The following is a 17,727-nucleotide window of genomic DNA, read 5'->3' on the forward strand; positions in this document are numbered from 1 at the left end:
CGAAATAACGAACACCCTAATTTAGTACATATTTGGGGAGTTCAAAGTTGTGCTATTGTTGATTATAGTGCCATGTGCTTTTTTGGCCCTCATTATAATAACCGTTGAAAGGCATGTTAATTGTGTTATTTGTGTTCTGTTTATGTCCGACTTCTCTACAATTGTACGTATTTAAAAAAAATTACAGTTGTTCATTTCATCCTCGTAGATATATTTTTGTTATCACTTATGAGTGAATTATTTAATTGCATGAAGTGCATTGGCAATAACATTTATATGAGATATTGTACTTTCAACTTTAATAACGGGCTATAGAAATACAAGTATCTTAAATGGTATTACTTTTCAACTTCACATTTGAATATAATGTGTATATTCAAATATATATTATTTATGCATTTGTACATGATGATATTTTGTCTACTAATTTGAACACACTTAAGTATAAGTAGAAAGTTTCTTTAGGTAGCTAATATATGAAATTTGAATATTCAAATAAAATTTTTCATCAACTAAGGGCTAAAAATGCATCGACCAAAACATGGTATATTGTTATCCATGCCTGCATGGGAGCATGGGAGAACAGCTTTTAATTATAGGAGCATCTCGACAGACAATTTAAGATACCAAATTGTTTAAAATATATTTTTTTAATCATTAAAGTATAAAGGTATTTGTTAGCATACATAAATATCATTTCATATATTAAATTTATTAATTAATTAGTAAATAAACATTATGCAACAATTATTTTAGTTTTGAAATATTAAATTTTTTTTTAAGAAATACAGCTTCAATGGCAATGTATTTGAAAGATTGTTAGCAATGTAAGTTGTCTGTCGAGATGCCCTGTAATACAATATTAACTGTTTTCGATTCGCCACTTCTCACTCTCTCTGCGTACTGCTTTCTTGCGAAAACAATTACGTATCAACAACAAAGCTATCATTAAAGTGGCATCTCCAATGCTACCAAGATTTGTTTTGCGTATTTAGGCCAGTTTTACTATTATGGATGGCTCAAAGGAAAAATTATTCCCAAAAATAAAAAATAATTAGTCATACAGAGCAGGGTTGCACCACAAGTGTTGCCTGTTTTTCAACAACTGGTGTAGGTTGTTCTATTAAGTTCTCTCCAACCCTTGGTGAATCGGAGACAGCTAATATAATTTTTTTTTCGTCGCTACACGCGCCAAATTGCTGATAGCCTTTTATTTTTTGTTTGCCATTTTTTATCTAACTAGATAAGATTCTCATCATATACAAACCTACTTACATATATATGACATAATGGAAAGTTAATGTATAGAATTTCTAAACTTTAAATTTGAATTGCTCACGAAATTGATAATACTGGATAAATATCATAAATGATATTGAAAATGAATAAGTAATTTCTATGAATCCTGATGTTTACTTTTTTATAATAAAGTTAATATAACTCCTAAATTGGTCACAAGCGATCAAATTATCAAGGATTGATTTCACAGGTCTATTATGATTTTGATGGTAAACTGATTACAAGTGAATTCGGTACCATGATAGTTTCCGAGTTTTAGCAAGGGTAAAAACATTTGAAATACATTTCAATCAAAACATTTAATTCATTACTTTAAAGATTACAGGCATCTTTAAATTAAAAACCTTTCTAGATTTACTCCGATAGATATATGCATCTCCAGCTCCAGGACAATGAAAAATATGGCCCAGGTAGTTTACTTTCCTTTTTAAAGTTAATTAAAATGTTTTGAACCAAGTCTGCTATGTTCGTCTGTTTGTCCGCAACTCTATAAATACGAACTAGTCCTTCAGGTTTTGAAATTTCGCTCTGAAATTTTGAACCCGTTCTATTCTCACAAAGAAGCTTGGTCGGAAGGATATCAGCCCACTACAATTTATAGCTGCCATACAAACAGACCGATCAAAATAAAACTCTTGTATGGAAACTTTTTTTATTTGTGAAACGTATTATAGCTTCGATCAGGGTGCGTTTTTTGAATCTGAATCTGTTAGTGGTTTCCAACTTTTTGAAACACATATTCACGACAAATGTAACAAAATTTGTTGTTTATTTACACAATACCTTCTTAACGACGGCGTATCGATATTACTAAATAAAAAAAATAAATAAAGTAATAATTCGTTATAATTATGACATTCACTATTATCGATCGATACGAAGCCTGAATCTAGCTTCAAGATTTTGACAGTTTCGCACGACATTTTTTGGGCTAATTAACCAAATTATATTATAAAATAGAATTAAAGGCTCCAAAAAATGTTTTCGTAGATCTTTGTTATTATTCCTTACTCTTTTTGTATATATCTCTATTTGATCTTTCCAGATCAAAATCACCTGAGAAAATAACATATTATAACTAAATAGATATCATACATAGGTATGTCACTAGCCTACAGGGTAATCAGGTATCTATATCTATAATATGATATTATTAAAAATATTATGTATTTATTAAAAATATTTCTTCTGAGAATACAACAAAACTTATGCTTACGTAGTTCCTTTGATGTTAACAAATATATTGATATTGTTGTATGTTGTTAATATACTTTTATTTTTTAATAATATTTGAAATGTTATTTTCTTAAACAAATTTTTTATAAGTGGAATTTCACATTTTTACGGAGTTTACAATAGAACGGAAAATACAAGAAATCTTCGCGTTGGCGCAATGCTTTCCAATACATGTATTTATGTACATAGAAATACATACACACACATAAAAGTATGGATTAATTATCTCATCAGAGGACAGACCTTATTTTATACATTAATTTTGTCATTTTTTCTTTCAATATATACGCAATTGTTGTTTGGATGTTGTTTCAAAATGAAAAACTTATGTACTCTTGGTATGTTATAAATTTAAGAATTTTAGTTATTATATTTGTTGTGTTAAATTTGGAACAATTGCATGATTACTAATACTTCATTGTCGATTACTTTACGCATATAATTGTAAATCAAATCACTGATTATATTTCAAAGGGTCCACAAGGACTGCTATGCTACAATGTATGCATATTACAAGCGTTGAAATAGGAATAACCCTAAATATAATATTGTACTTACGAAAACCATATGTGTATGAATAAAAATTCTGCAGGTATTCAATCTTCTTTCTGCGTTTCAATGCTCTTACCAAAAATTATTCATGATTGAGCTCAGTTGCTTGATTACTTTCACATACCTTTGCTAAAAGCTTGTCCTAGTACCTCCTATGCCAGGAAATTGGTAGTATCAGCCTGCTTACCTCTAATCAGTGCGAGACCATTACAACACATAATATATATGTATATATATTTTTTATTATAAGAATATTTTACATTGTCAATATTTTTTGTAGGTAAATATATGTTTTTGTTTTTAATTCACATTGTTTTTACACATTTTCTCAACTAATCGACAGACTTAGTTATAAAAACAACTTGTTGGTAAGGCAAAAAGTTAAAATTTCCCAAAACCAGTGTCTTTACTTTTAATAAAACTCATCGGACTATTTTGCTATATTTCCCATGATTAAGAAGAGTTATGTGGATCTTTATGCCCTATTTGTGGTATAAGCCGGGAATATATTTATGGCTTTAGGAAAATAAATATGCAGGGCTCGTATCGTAGTTCATATGTACGAGTATATTTATAGCGCTAACTTTAACGTGTTGGATAATATAAAGCACCTAAAACATAATACCTTAAGTTTTAAGACCTTTTCCATTTCTCTTTTTACCACTCATTTTCTGGTGGTTAAATGAATAAACAAATTCAGATTGTCAAACAAACTTTTTTCTGCATTCGAGGATGTTGAGTGCCATATTATAATTGTGTTAGTTTCTTGGATTACATTTCGATTGAGCAGAGTAATTGCGTATTGAAGACTCTTTATTGGAGTAAAATTGAGGTTAGAAAAATCATGCGGTACTGAAGACATTATTTTATAACAACTTGTTATACAATCAGTTCAATTATTGTAGAACACAATGTATTAACGATCAAATGCTCATGCGGTTACACACTTTCTCCTCCATTGACAAACTTTTACCACAATGAAGTTGAAACATCCCGACAATCTTACCTCCGGAGAACCAGGAGACATAGCAGGAACTGACATTAGCCGTCTCAAGAAATTTGTAATAGGCTCAAAGCGCTTTATCCAATGATATGATAAAGATTTAATATCACAATGATGTTGAAAGCTGTCCAAGTGAGGTCCATATTACGATAACCTAATTTAACCCTACATGAAGTTGGTAACATTATTCATACTAAAATATTGATACTTTCTCGCTTTGGATAGCTAGCCCTGTGCAGTGCCTTTAATGATTTTGATTAAAAATAGTTAAAAATCAATCCTACGCTGGTTAACCATAGACATACAGGTATACACGGTGCGTTTAGTATTTTCTGTTTCTTAAATGACAATTTCGTATGTTAATAAATGGAGCTGTAATATATATGTACATACATATGTGTTTCATAAATTAATGGCATTTTTTTAAATTATCGTTGAAATTCAAAAATTTTCCGGCAGCTGGAACGCCTGATTCGAAGTTCGCTATGCAATGTTGCTTTACCCTCGCTTCGCAATTTTACGCTTTTTAAAAATAGTATTTGGGGAATTTTAGCTTTTTCTTTTAATGATTTTAAAGTAATTCTATGTGAATTGATTGGTTTTAAATGTCGCATGATGCACGCGTATTTGGAGCTTTTTTTATTTTGTGTCTTTAGACAGAAAATTGCCTTAAAAGATTTCGTTTTATTAATTATTTATACGCATATTTCACTTTTTAAATGTCTATAATATACAAATGTATGTATATGTGTGTATACATTTATAAATATGCATACGTTTTACAATTAGTCCTCATTAAAAGCACAAACCTTTGCAAAGAGAATATTACATATGAAACATTTAAGTCTAAATAAGAAGCCATAAAAAAGCTCGAAGATTAGGAAAATAATTCCAAATGCAAAAGTTTAGTTAATGTGTAAATTTGCATTGGTATGTGTGTCTCTAAAAATTTCCAATTATTAATTATTTACTTTTTCTCTTTTTTTATGGGTTTATATGTATCATTTTCATTCTAATGCTCAGACGTAAAAAGAAATGCATACGCTATATGGAAGGATTAAGAGGTAGTACCGGTATCAGTGGCACCAAAGATGATAGCTTTCAGGATTTAGACGATCTGGATGACAATGCTAGTGATGATAACCTGGGTAGTCTAGGCAGTATTGATGACAACAACAAAACACCTGACGATGATACTGAATCGCTGAATCATTCGCTATCTAGTCCGGGCTGCCAAAGCGGTTTGTCTAGTCTTCAGAGCCCGTCTACCAGTATGACTAGCCCATTAAATCTGCTCCCTAGTCCTGCAACGCCCTCAACGGTCGGTCTGCCATTTGGACTTGCTGACAGTCAGCAAGATCAGAATGTGCAAAGTCAGCAGCAACTACAACAACCGAACAGCGATATCGATTCGGGAGCTCAACAAATTCGTATGCAACAGTCGAGCCAACATCAAATTCATTTAAGTCAACATCAGCACTTTCTGCAGCAACACCAGTCGCATCCGCACACTACATCCTCACACAACGGTATTTACGAGCATGCCGAAAGATCGTTTATCTGTAGTGGTAGCATTGATGTCGGGAGAAGCACAATTATATCTCCATCTCTGTCAAATAAGAGCTCCAGTGGCATATGTATTAGCAGTAACAACACTCTAATAAATACCTCATCATCAGCGTCTGGTGTAACAACTACGGCCGCCTTCACAGAACGCACTATGCGTTCACTTCTGAATCCTAGTCCTTCCGACCTATTGCTGAATAACAATTGCTTTCCACCAAGCGGCCTCGAATCAAGCACAGGAGCTATAGTTTCCATAGAACATATTCTATCAAATGCCAATAAATTATCCGGTAGTGCACCCAACACTACAACCACCAACACTGAGGGCAATAGAGCCAACGACGACTTAAATGGTTTTATTTCCTTCAATAACAATAGCGATCCGTCTTTTACCAATAACACCGCCAATAACAGTGCTTGTGAAAATAATTCAATGGCAGTTACGTCGACACAGTTAGTCAGCGTCACAGTCAAACCTTTACCAGCCGCGGTGGTGGCAAAATCGACCGTTTCATCGTCCGCTTCATCTGCGCCGTCTTCACTTGTTGACGATACTTTCGAAAAGGCAGTTGCTCCTACTCAACGAAACCCTATAGGCGCTAATCCACATGATATCAACAACCCGCTCAGCATTAATCAGCTGACGAAATGCAGTGAAAGTACAAGCAATACCAATAAAAATATTGTGACAACTACACACAATAATTTTAAGAATATCGTTGCAACGGTTGACAACAACAGCAATTCATCATGTTTTGATAATATATCAACTGCTTCCTGTAGCAATACTAACGGGATCGCAGCAAAGAAATATAATCATAACAATCAACAACTGCCAAAACAACTAGCCTTACGGATATCCTCAACCACTTCATCGCCTCAACAACAGCAGTTAGCAACGACGTGTTTATTGCCGCCAGTACCGCAACATTATCAGCATCAATTCCATTTGCATACCACTACTGGGCCGCCAACGTCACCAACGCACCATCGTGCATCCCACCGCCATTCGCATGTACATCCACCATTGTTCAACCAACATTTTCAACAATTCAGTCATCACTTGGCTTCCGTGGCAGCGGCGGCGGCTGCAGCAAATGTTCACATACCCAATATATTGAGTGCTGCTGTTGTGAAACCTAATAACAGTATGCAACGTAATACTACAAGCGTTGTTATAGCTAACGAAGCAGCTGCAACAACAATAAGTGAAGCGATTGAAACTACTGCTGAGAATAAGGCATGCACAGAGAGCGTCGGAAATATGACAGCGCTAAAATGTCGTGCCTCGGAGACAACAGTAGCGACAACGACGACTATGTCAGGTACAACAACAGTAACGACGAAGACGCTGCCAGTGTTGACTGCAGACAACACAGCCCTTCTTAATGTTAGTACAACCGCTTCCGGCAATGAAAATGGAGCAATTAGTGTTACGTAACGGTATCATCAGAAGGGCGCACCGCAAACCGGTGATATTAATGTAGTTTCGTTGTATGTCAGATAGCAATTGCATATAAAAAACGTATTATTACTAGTTTCGTTATAATTGGCTTTTAATAGTTTGTGAATATGAGTATTACAAGAAAAAGCAAGTATAGCGCCGAGTAAGCCTTCAAAACATAAATATGGATGTAAATTATAGTTGCATAAACGTCCTTTACTTGCTGTTATCTTGCGGTGGCTTAGTTATGGACTAATGAAGCTAGAGAGCTAATTATACTAAAATGTATACAAGTATACATATTCTATATTTAAAGTATGCAATTATAGGCGGATAAGCGAGTCAAGATGCAATTAATGGGTTAATAGTTTTCAGTAATCAACTAAAAAAAAATTCTACCTATATTATTATTGAATTTGCTGCCACATTTTTGTTAATAATAATGTTAAAAACAAATATCCAAAACACTCAAAAGCGATAAGTGGACACGGATTTTTATCCAGCCAAAGACTGACAACTCGGCCTTATTTCTCTAAATTATTTCAGGATTATTGTTTAAGTACCAAACAAACTGACCGATAAAAATCAAGTTCTTGCATAGAACTTGTTGCAATCGAACGTTTATTAACATTTTTTTGTTGTTAATAATAAAGCTTAAAACAAATAACTAGTCCTGCTTTGAAACATTTTTCATCAACCAATAAAAAAAATTTCGAATGTTTTATACGAAATAAACTTCCGAAAGATAAATGACCCCTTTATAGGACTTCAAATACATACATTATTCTTCTCGCCAAAAGTAATACCTAAAAACTTTTCACATATCATTAGGCAAGCCATGTAATGTTGTCACAGTCATCTTGAGTGGGTGCACATAACTTATACTTTCATACATATACGTTTCAAAAAGCATGTAAGCAAATATATTTGGCCTTGAATATACTTGGTAGCGGATTCAGCATTCAATATTTGATAATCTGTCAAAATTTTCAAATACATACAAAATACAAATTACAAAATATTATTGCCAAAGGATATACACGGATAGTTCAATAATGAAATATTGTTATTTGAGAAGCCCTGTTATATATAAATATATATAGGTATACGATGTAAATTAACAATACACATCACTCTGTGTAAAAAAATGGAAATTACATGAAGAAATTCAAACCTAATTTGTTTATGTAGTGCAGTTAATTAGGTCATGAAATATACAGTATAAATTTACAAAAAGAACAAGATATATTTATTTATGTATATGTATATATATATACATATATGAATTCATATCTTTAAAAACAAATGAATTATAAAAAATGTAATCAAAATATTTGAAAATGAATATAATACCACTTAATGATAGACTTGACCGAAACTCTAAACGAATTTATTATTAAAAGAAATGGTACTGACATAAGCAACAGTTATAAAGGAACAATTAAAAAATATTATAAAATGAAATAATAGTTATAAATTTCAACAAATATATATTTTGTCATATTTATATAAAAACCAATCAAATTAAAAACACAACAACATACAATTGAATACGTATACTCGTACCATATCAAAACCGCATAAATTATTTTTGGAAAAGCACATGAGCTACACACATGCACAGTCAGTAAATGAAGTAAAGGTGAAACTAGCTACTGAATGCCATACAGTTTATAAAAAGTTTGCGCTCATTCGATTCTATTTAGATGATTGCCACAAGTTTTTGCCTTATTTTCGGCGATATAAATTTCCCTCATTGGCCATTTACCAATTTACTTCACATCTCATATCAAAATTTCAGTACACTCGCTACCTACTCAATTTGATACAGGATATAAAATAAATTCAAGAAATTGAAAAACTAAATATATGAAATTATTTGTAGCTAAAAATTAAACAATTAGACAATTTTACGATAGTATCGCTAAACAAGAAACATAAACAATATAAAATACCATATAAACTGTGCCACATTTTTGTCATATATATTTTTCGAGTATTATGTAAAGTAAATTATATAAACATTAACAACAAAGCACGCAAATAAAAAATAAATGAAAATATAGAGTAAAACAATTGGTTGAATAATACAAATAATATTTAGACAACGATAAATACAAATATAAGCCTGTAATTTAGCATTTAGAGAGCATATGAATATTTAAAACAATATGAGGAACAACATAATATATGTAAAATATCTTATTACGCTTTCTGTTTTAAATTTAGAGGCCGACTCATTAAATATTAACTTAGGTTGAAAATTTTGAATGTATACAATTGGCAGAGAAGGGCTGTGCTCACAAAGAAACTTACTCAGAAAATTCGACAGTATTTCTCAATAAAGCTTGCATTATATGACATGTGCTATAAAGGCTTACAAGCTGATATTCGAAAAAAATTTTAATTTTAATTATTAATACTGGCCATGCTTTCAAACCTTTTTAGCAACTCGACTAAACAGTGTTATACACCATTGTAATAAGAGGAAAATGTACACGATGTCTATATATTAATTACTTTTTTAGTCACTTACGTACAACATTTAAATAATTAATTAGTTATTTATTTATATTTTCAATAACAGTTCGAAAGCAAATATTCCGATATTGGCGGCCAACAGAAAAAGGCGGAACTACTTTGCTTTTTTGAATAATTAAAAAGATAAAAAATTATATAACTAGCGTACATTACTTTTTAATATCTTCTCCTAAACAAACACGATATATACATATAATATGTTCCAAATGAGAGAATGTGAGCACAAATTTGATGAACAGTGGCAGCAATCACTATTAACAACAATTTACAAGTCACCGTGATAAAAAAAGCAAAGAAAATATAATTTTAATAAGTGGCGGCAAAGGAAAAATACAAACTATTTGATTAAACGTGATTGAAACATACAAGTGTAAATAAGTCACAAGGCGTATACATTAAGAATGTAAGCGGACTAGCGTATATGTATGTTATGTACGTACATGCGTATGTGTAACATACTCGTACATCTATAAAGGAAATTAAACGATAAATGCCTAAAATGATAAACAAACAAACATACATATATATTCACATAGATACATATATATAACGAATAGCAATTGTGGCCAAGACGAGTTATGTATGCATATGTATCGATAATTGCCAATTTTCACTAAAAGACTGTTACTATCTATTAGTTGTATATATAAATTACCATTAATAAACGATTAATGTAAAGATAATAACAAAAAGGTGTAATAAATATAAAAATAGATTACAAGAATTTCATTAGATTTAAAATCCAAATAATGTAGTTATAACAACCATATTAGTGCGTATAAATAATTAATAGTTAATCAATATTATACATGTATGTAGGTATATGTGCATGTTATTATATAAATGTAAGGTAGAATGTAAGCAATGTGTGTTGTGAAGAAAATTAATTTTTAAATGCATTTTTGTATATGTGTCAGTGAATCACAATGAACTAACCATAATCTTGCGTAATGATGCCTTTGTATGCACAAGAGAAAAGTTAAAATATTTATTTGTGCATTAGCGGTTCTGCATTGCTCCCCACTGAATACTAATATTGCGTATAAATACAAATATATATATATTTTTTTTAAGTATTGATATACAATACAGCTATGTATTGTAGTGTACAGCGGAATACGACAAGTCATGTATGGCACACAAATACCTGGAAATGTACATAACACAGCATACCTTTAAAATTATTAAGGTGTGAAAAAAATCGGAATTACAACCTTTGTTTGTTGAGTTGATATTTAGTATAAATTCTTACTTTGATACATACATACATATGTAAATATTTTTCACATGTTCCGCTTTGATGCGGTAGTATACTTATACCGGTGTGTCTAACGGCAGACTAAATCTTTAATTTGGTTTAACCAAAGACAGTAAATATGGGCGAGAAATACAGTTACTTAGCGTATATGATCAAATTCACTAAATGCAGCTTTATTTGTAAATGAGCTCTCGAAGAGAATTTTCGTACACTAATTGTAAGCAAATTGTTAACTAGAATGTTTTATAAATTTTAACAGCATGCATGCAATGTTTTGGAAGCTCCGCTTTAATTACATAAATAATCAAATTTACAAGTATATGTTCACAAACAGCCTGAACTTATTGAAATACCACATTTTATGTACATATACATTACATATTTTTGCGGAAAGCTTAGCATTAAATGCATTTTCACTGTGGAAATGCTAAACATAAGATAGTAGAGATATAGTTATACCGTGTGCGCAAGTGCAATGGCTATACTGGGTTTACCATGGAGTTTGTAACACCTGGAAGTAAACGTAATCAGCATGACAAGCTGAGTTAATATAGCCATGTCCGTCTGTCTGTCTCACATTTTGAGTTATCGGTCTAAATTTTTTTCCCCTTTTCTCCCCAAGAAGGTGCTAATTTGTCGGACATCGGACCTCTATAGCATATAGCTGTCATACAAATTCAACGATCAAAGTTAAGTTCTTGTATGAGAAACTTTTTTACTTAACAAGATATCTTCACAATATTTGACATGAATTATTGTCCAAGCCAACGCAATAATATCCAAAAAACAATTGTAGATCGAAGTACAGTATAGCATACATACATACATACGAATTGAACGATAAAAATCAAGCTTTTGAATAGAAAACTTCTATATTAGTGAACCGAAGTTCACGTTTTTTCTTGTTTTCTCTTAACTTGCTTTTATAACGCTTTAATATGGCATGACACTGAGTCAAGGTTCTGTTTTCACATCGCTTTAGCATTCTATAGCGTTGAAAATTGTACTAAATTATTTTATAGTTTAAATTTAATTTAAGTACCTTTTATGTAGTGTCATCTGTTTATTTTGAAATTATAATTAGCAAACTACTATGTCATGTGTGAACTAATGTGTTATTGTTAAGTTACATCTGAATGTATGCATACGTGCAATATATATCTTTAGAATACGCAATTCATTTATTCATATGTTATTCATACATATGTACTGACAACATGTCATAAAGCATCGTAAAATCATAAATTTTTATACTAGTTTAAAAAATTTGTTGTTGGATTGCATACTAAAATAAGTTCGTGCAAATACAACTCTGAACACTATGTTTTCGAATCGTTATAACTTATAACTTTAGGAGACTATGTGAAACCCCTATATGTGTATGGAAATATTGAACCAAATTTAAACATTTTATTAAGTACTCCCGTATAGGAAGAAAATTTCCACCAAATATTTCAACATTATCCGTAAAGGCATTCATACATCTGTTATATTAATACACATTGCCGGCTAACCAATCCATTTGGAACAATCATAAAATTAAATTATATATTTATGTATATACTAAATATGTGTACAAGAAATGCCATATATTCTAGAAAGAAAACTGAACTAGAGAGCTTTTACAACCATATTAAAGTACAAATAGTAAATTGCAACAGTAAACATTTATTTGATAGGAATATTTGTAATTGTTGTTAAAACACAGCTTCATAAATTTAATACTATTGCAAATATTTGCTAACGAACTGCTTCGATATATTTAAAATATTAAAAAAGGATTATTTTATTATTTGGAAAAATTATGCCACGCTAAATATTTCTAAGCGGAAATTGCCTTGTTATAAACATTACACGTTTAATTTTTATAGTATTCGACAAAAGCTTATAAATTCAAAAAAATATATATATTAATAACTTTCTTTAATAAAAAATTATAAATTTAACACTGTTCGTTAAGAAAACAGATATTTTAATATAGAGAAAATATATGCCATGCTAAATATTTTTAAGAGCAAATCGCTTTTTTAAATCTTACAAGTTTAACTTTCTAATATTCGATAAAACAAGAGTAAATTCGACAAAAATAATTCTATAATTATGCGACAAAAAAATTATAAACTCACCAAAAAATTACTTTTTTCTAAATGGGGCCAAAATAACTCTAACCAAACGCACCATTTATTAGAAAAACATGCGTCTAAAGATATTTAAATTCTTTTGCGCCATTCATTAACGCCATTGCCCCTATATTTCCGAAAAGTACACACAATGAAGCTTTGCGGAACTGTTCCACATTATGCTTGATTGTTTCCAGCTTGAGAGTGTTTTACAAAAGCAATACTCTAAATTTAATTTCTGAAAGTTTTTGTATTTGTCAATACGTGCCGTATGTACATAATTGCTGTTTCAGTACCGCAAGATCTTTGTTTATGTTCACAGAAATCAATAACTAAATAAAATGTTAATAAAAAATATTACTAGAATTTTGGTATGTGTTATTTCTAGAGTCCTTATGTGAATATATGTGCAACTTTATAAAATCTAATCATTTAAATGCTTCCATTATTTAAGTGTTCTTTATAAGTAAACTAAAAAATAATAGTTTACATATTATATATGACATAATTTATATTGAATAAGCGAAATGAAAATATACTGTACAGTATAAAATAATATATTATCCGTTGAACAATATTTGAAATATATTTCACCGAATCGATAGCCATTTAACTAAAGAAAATAATAATTTATTTCATATACCATGTTTATGCAAAAGTTCAATGCAGGATATTAACCGAGGCCGTGTGCCAAGAGTGCATCCAGTTTTTGTTCGAATTGTACAAATGTGACTTACATGTAATTTGCTAAGAAATGGTATTATTATCAATGAAACTAATTCATTGCAATAGTACCGCTTTCCCAATATTTTTCTTCACTATTCATATTTTTCGCCATATAAATGCGATTCATATACAAAATCATCTACTTAAACGCAGTTATAAAGAATTTAGTTAATCAACAGTATTTTTACAATCCGATGATGCATACCTACATAAAAATAAGCATAAGTAAAATAATTCAAGTTATAAAATATGAAAGATCTCCCAGCCGTGCAAAGAAGGGCGCAATATCTACTTACATATGTACATACCAATTGCGACATCATATGTGCAAACAGAGTTATATAATTTATATTTTATTTTAATTAAATCTATAGAGTTTAAGTTGTCAATTAGCTAGTTTCATACATACATGTATTTAAAACAAAACCAATATAACTTTAAATACTGTACCCCATTATTTAAATCATTATATGTACATTTAGAAGCATACATAATATGTATGTATTTTAATATATATACTTATATTTGTTAATGTTAGTGTCCATGTATACTAATGTAGTGAAAATGCAGCTAATATGTAAAGTTTATAACTACCTATTGTATTTTTATATTTGCCCGAAATTAGAGTTGTATGTAATGGTTGTATAATTAATTGAATAATTTATTTACAAATAACTTTTCGTTAAATGATGACACATACATATGTGTATCATTCACATATTACCTTTTTAATATATGTACATACCGTCACTTAAAATGTAATGCAACGTATTAACAAAAATACACAAAACCGTATTACTAAGAGCATAAGCGTGCTCCCCTTGCATTGTTGAGGGATCAGTCATCTAACCTAACCTTCAATGATATATGTATAAAATTTTAACTTCCACCGAGTCAGAAACGAATTAGTATAAATTTTTATCATATAATTAATTATTATTTTTTATCATATTGTTAACCATGTTTACATCTTCTGTAAACTAATGAATTTGTTATTGCGTTATTTTGCATTTTAGGTGATGATATGTAGAAATATGTGTATTTGTTTATAAATAAGTAGTGAAGAATGAATATGCTTATATAACCTACAGATATCAGATATACATAAATATATATTATAAAATACAACTAAATACACATATATTAAAACAACTATAGTTTAATACTATTGGAAATATTGCTAACGAAGGTATTTCGATATATATATATATATATATTTATATTAAGGTGGGCCAAAAATTAGTTTATATTTTATTTTTCGTAGTTACCATGAAAATCTCATTCAACATGACTAAAAACAAGTCCTGGTAAAATCTGAGCTCTTTATATTAATATTAAGAGGTGCCTCATCGACATTTTCGATTTCCCATATAAATTACATGGAAAAAAAATCATTTTTTTTTGTGGTGGTTATTGTGCGGAGGTTTTAATGTGCACGCGATGGCGGCCAGTAGGGATGGTAAACTCGATTCCGATACTACTCGAGAATCGAGTTTTCTCGTAAAATAATCGATTTTTCGAATGTCAAGAACCGATTCTTAATCCACTTCGACTACTGAAGATCGATTTTTAAAAATCGATTATTTAACGAGAAAACTCGATTCTCGAGTAGTATCGGAATCGAGTTTACCATCCCTACTGGCCGCCATCGCGTGCACATTAAAACCTCCGCACAATAACCACCACAAAAAAAAAAATGATTTTTTTTCCATGTAATTTATATGGGAAATCGAAAATGTCGATGAGGCACCTCTTAATATTAATATAAAGAGCTCAGATTTTACCAGGACTTGTTTTTAGTCATGTTGAATGAGATTTTCATGGTAACTACGAAAAATAAAATATAAACTAATTTTTGGCCCACCTTAATATATATATATATAATATGTATATTGCCTATGACAATGTTTGATTATCTCAATTAGACGATTAAATATAGCGATTTGAAATTTGGAATGTTTTCAATAAAAATAAAAAATGTTTCTGAGAATAATAATTTTGTCGCGGGAATATTTAAAGTTCAAAAAGCCAACTTTATGAATATGTGATGGCTATTTCCGAGAAACGAAAATTAATGGTGGAATTTTAGTTTGAATGAAACATAAAAAAACAGCGACCCCTTAGAGTAAAGCTACAGGGCCTGGCTTGAGGGAGGATTTTTTGTTTGTCAATCACTAACATTTCAGGGGGTAAGAGTTGAAAAAAAAATTCCAAAATTTTTTTGGAAGCACCCAAATATATATATATATACATATATGTATTTAGATACACATATTATAAGATAATTACTGTTAAAACAAGTAAATCAATTAATTATATAAATAAGCACTCAACATCTTCTTTACTAATTTATAAGTTATTCCAAATAAAGATCATTATTCATTAAATAAAAACTGTTTAGTTTTTCCAATTTATCTAAGTCTTAGTGGATTCAATTAACAATCGAGTAAAGTTAAATATTAAAGAACAAGAAAATATACCGAAGTGATACTACGAGTACCCACCACAAATGCAAAAGTTTCCATAGATGAACTTGATTTCGATCGGTAATGCTTGTTTGGTAGCTATATGTTACAAGTATGGTGGTGCGGTTTCACAATTTGGTTCGGAGATTCTACCGTTGCCTTGGACAAGAATGCAAAAAATAATGCAGACAGGCGGACATGGTTAAGCCGACTCTTGTCGTCATTCGGATCATTTATACTTATATATAAAAATTACGTGTCACGTTTTTTGTCCGCGATGGACTCATAAACTACTGCACCGATTTTAGTAAAATTCAGCACGCTGTGTCCAGTTCGAACCAATTAAGAAGATAGGATAGTAAGTAAAAACCATTCATAAATAAAAAAATACATTAAATGCTCTATTAAATGGACACACTATTAAGCGGACAAGTCTATTAACTGAACCACACATTGAGATACCAGCCTTAGCTTCGTTATTTTTGAAATTTATTTATATGAACGTATACAAAATTAAACCTCAATACCTTGGATTCTTATACCGACAAAACCGTTTTCGCCTTTCTTCTTCTTTACTGGCATGGACACCATTTACGCGATTATTATCTTCTTTTCGCTACGTGGCGCCAATTGGATATTCCAAGCGAAGTCAGGTCCTTTTCTACCTGGTCCTTCCAACTAAGTGGAGGTCTTCCTCTTCCTCTGCTTCCCTCGGCGGGTACTGCGTCCAATACTTTCAGACCTGGAGTGTTTTCGTCCATTCGGACGAAAAGACCAAGCCAGCGTAGCCGCAGTCTTTTAATTCGCTTAACTATGTCATTATCGTCGTACTATATATCTCATACGTTCCATCGAATGCGATATTCGCCGTGGCCAGCGCGTAAAGGACCATAAATACCAGGTGTGTTCAAAAAGTATCGCGAATTTTGAATTTTCGCGGGTTACGTATAATCGAATTTCGAATTTGTTGTGGCGTTATGTTGGTACTCATGTCTCTCACTTATGCCGACAAGCTCAGCCATTTCGAATGTTCATTTAATTGTTGACAGCTGCTTTGCTGGCACGTTTTTTGGATCGTCTTCGATTTTTACCTATTCAAAAAAATGGATCAAAGAACCTGTATCAAATTTTGTGTGAAAAACGAAAATAAGTGCGCGGATGCATTCCGAATGTTGACTGTGGCATACCGAGAAGGTACAAAATGTTCTCAGAATGCCGAGAAGATGTGAACGACGAAGAGCGTGCCGCACGCCCGAGCACTTCAACAACAGACGAAAAAATTAATGAAGTGGAGAAAATGGCATTGGCCAATCGTCGAAACACCGTTAGAGAAGTTGCTGAGGACCTAAACATATCGATTGGCTCGTGCCATTCGATTGTTATCAATGATTTGAGCATGAGACGGGTCGCCGCGAAATTCGTACCAAAATTGATCAATTGTGACTAAAAACAGCATCGCATGAACATTGCTAATGAGATGTTAAATTCTGTCCGCGACGACCCAAATTTTCTCCAGA

The 17,727-nt window shown here is 31.2% G+C and overlaps 1 protein-coding gene across 43 annotated transcripts in view; it reads left to right on the top strand.

The window, feature by feature from the left end:
• LOC105231504 (protein pangolin, isoforms A/H/I/S) overlaps positions 1 to 17,727 on the top strand; it is a 454,601-nt gene that overhangs the window by 248,058 nt on the left and 188,816 nt on the right. For 30 of the 43 annotated variants that reach the window (XM_049460000.1, XM_049460004.1, XM_049460017.1 and 27 more), the window contains one exon: positions 5,114 to 16,138. The exons of 6 other annotated variants lie outside the window; for them this stretch is intronic. In XM_049460000.1, the coding sequence (XP_049315957.1) occupies positions 5,114 to 7,097 (1,984 nt within the window). In that variant the 3' untranslated portion in view covers positions 7,098 to 16,138. 7 more of the 43 variants (XM_049459990.1, XM_049459991.1, XM_049459992.1 and 4 more) reach the window with 5 other exon arrangements.

This window comes from Bactrocera dorsalis, chromosome 6, assembly GCF_023373825.1.
Source record: "Bactrocera dorsalis isolate Fly_Bdor chromosome 6, ASM2337382v1, whole genome shotgun sequence".
Classification (NCBI taxonomy): Eukaryota; Metazoa; Arthropoda; class Insecta; order Diptera; family Tephritidae; genus Bactrocera; species Bactrocera dorsalis.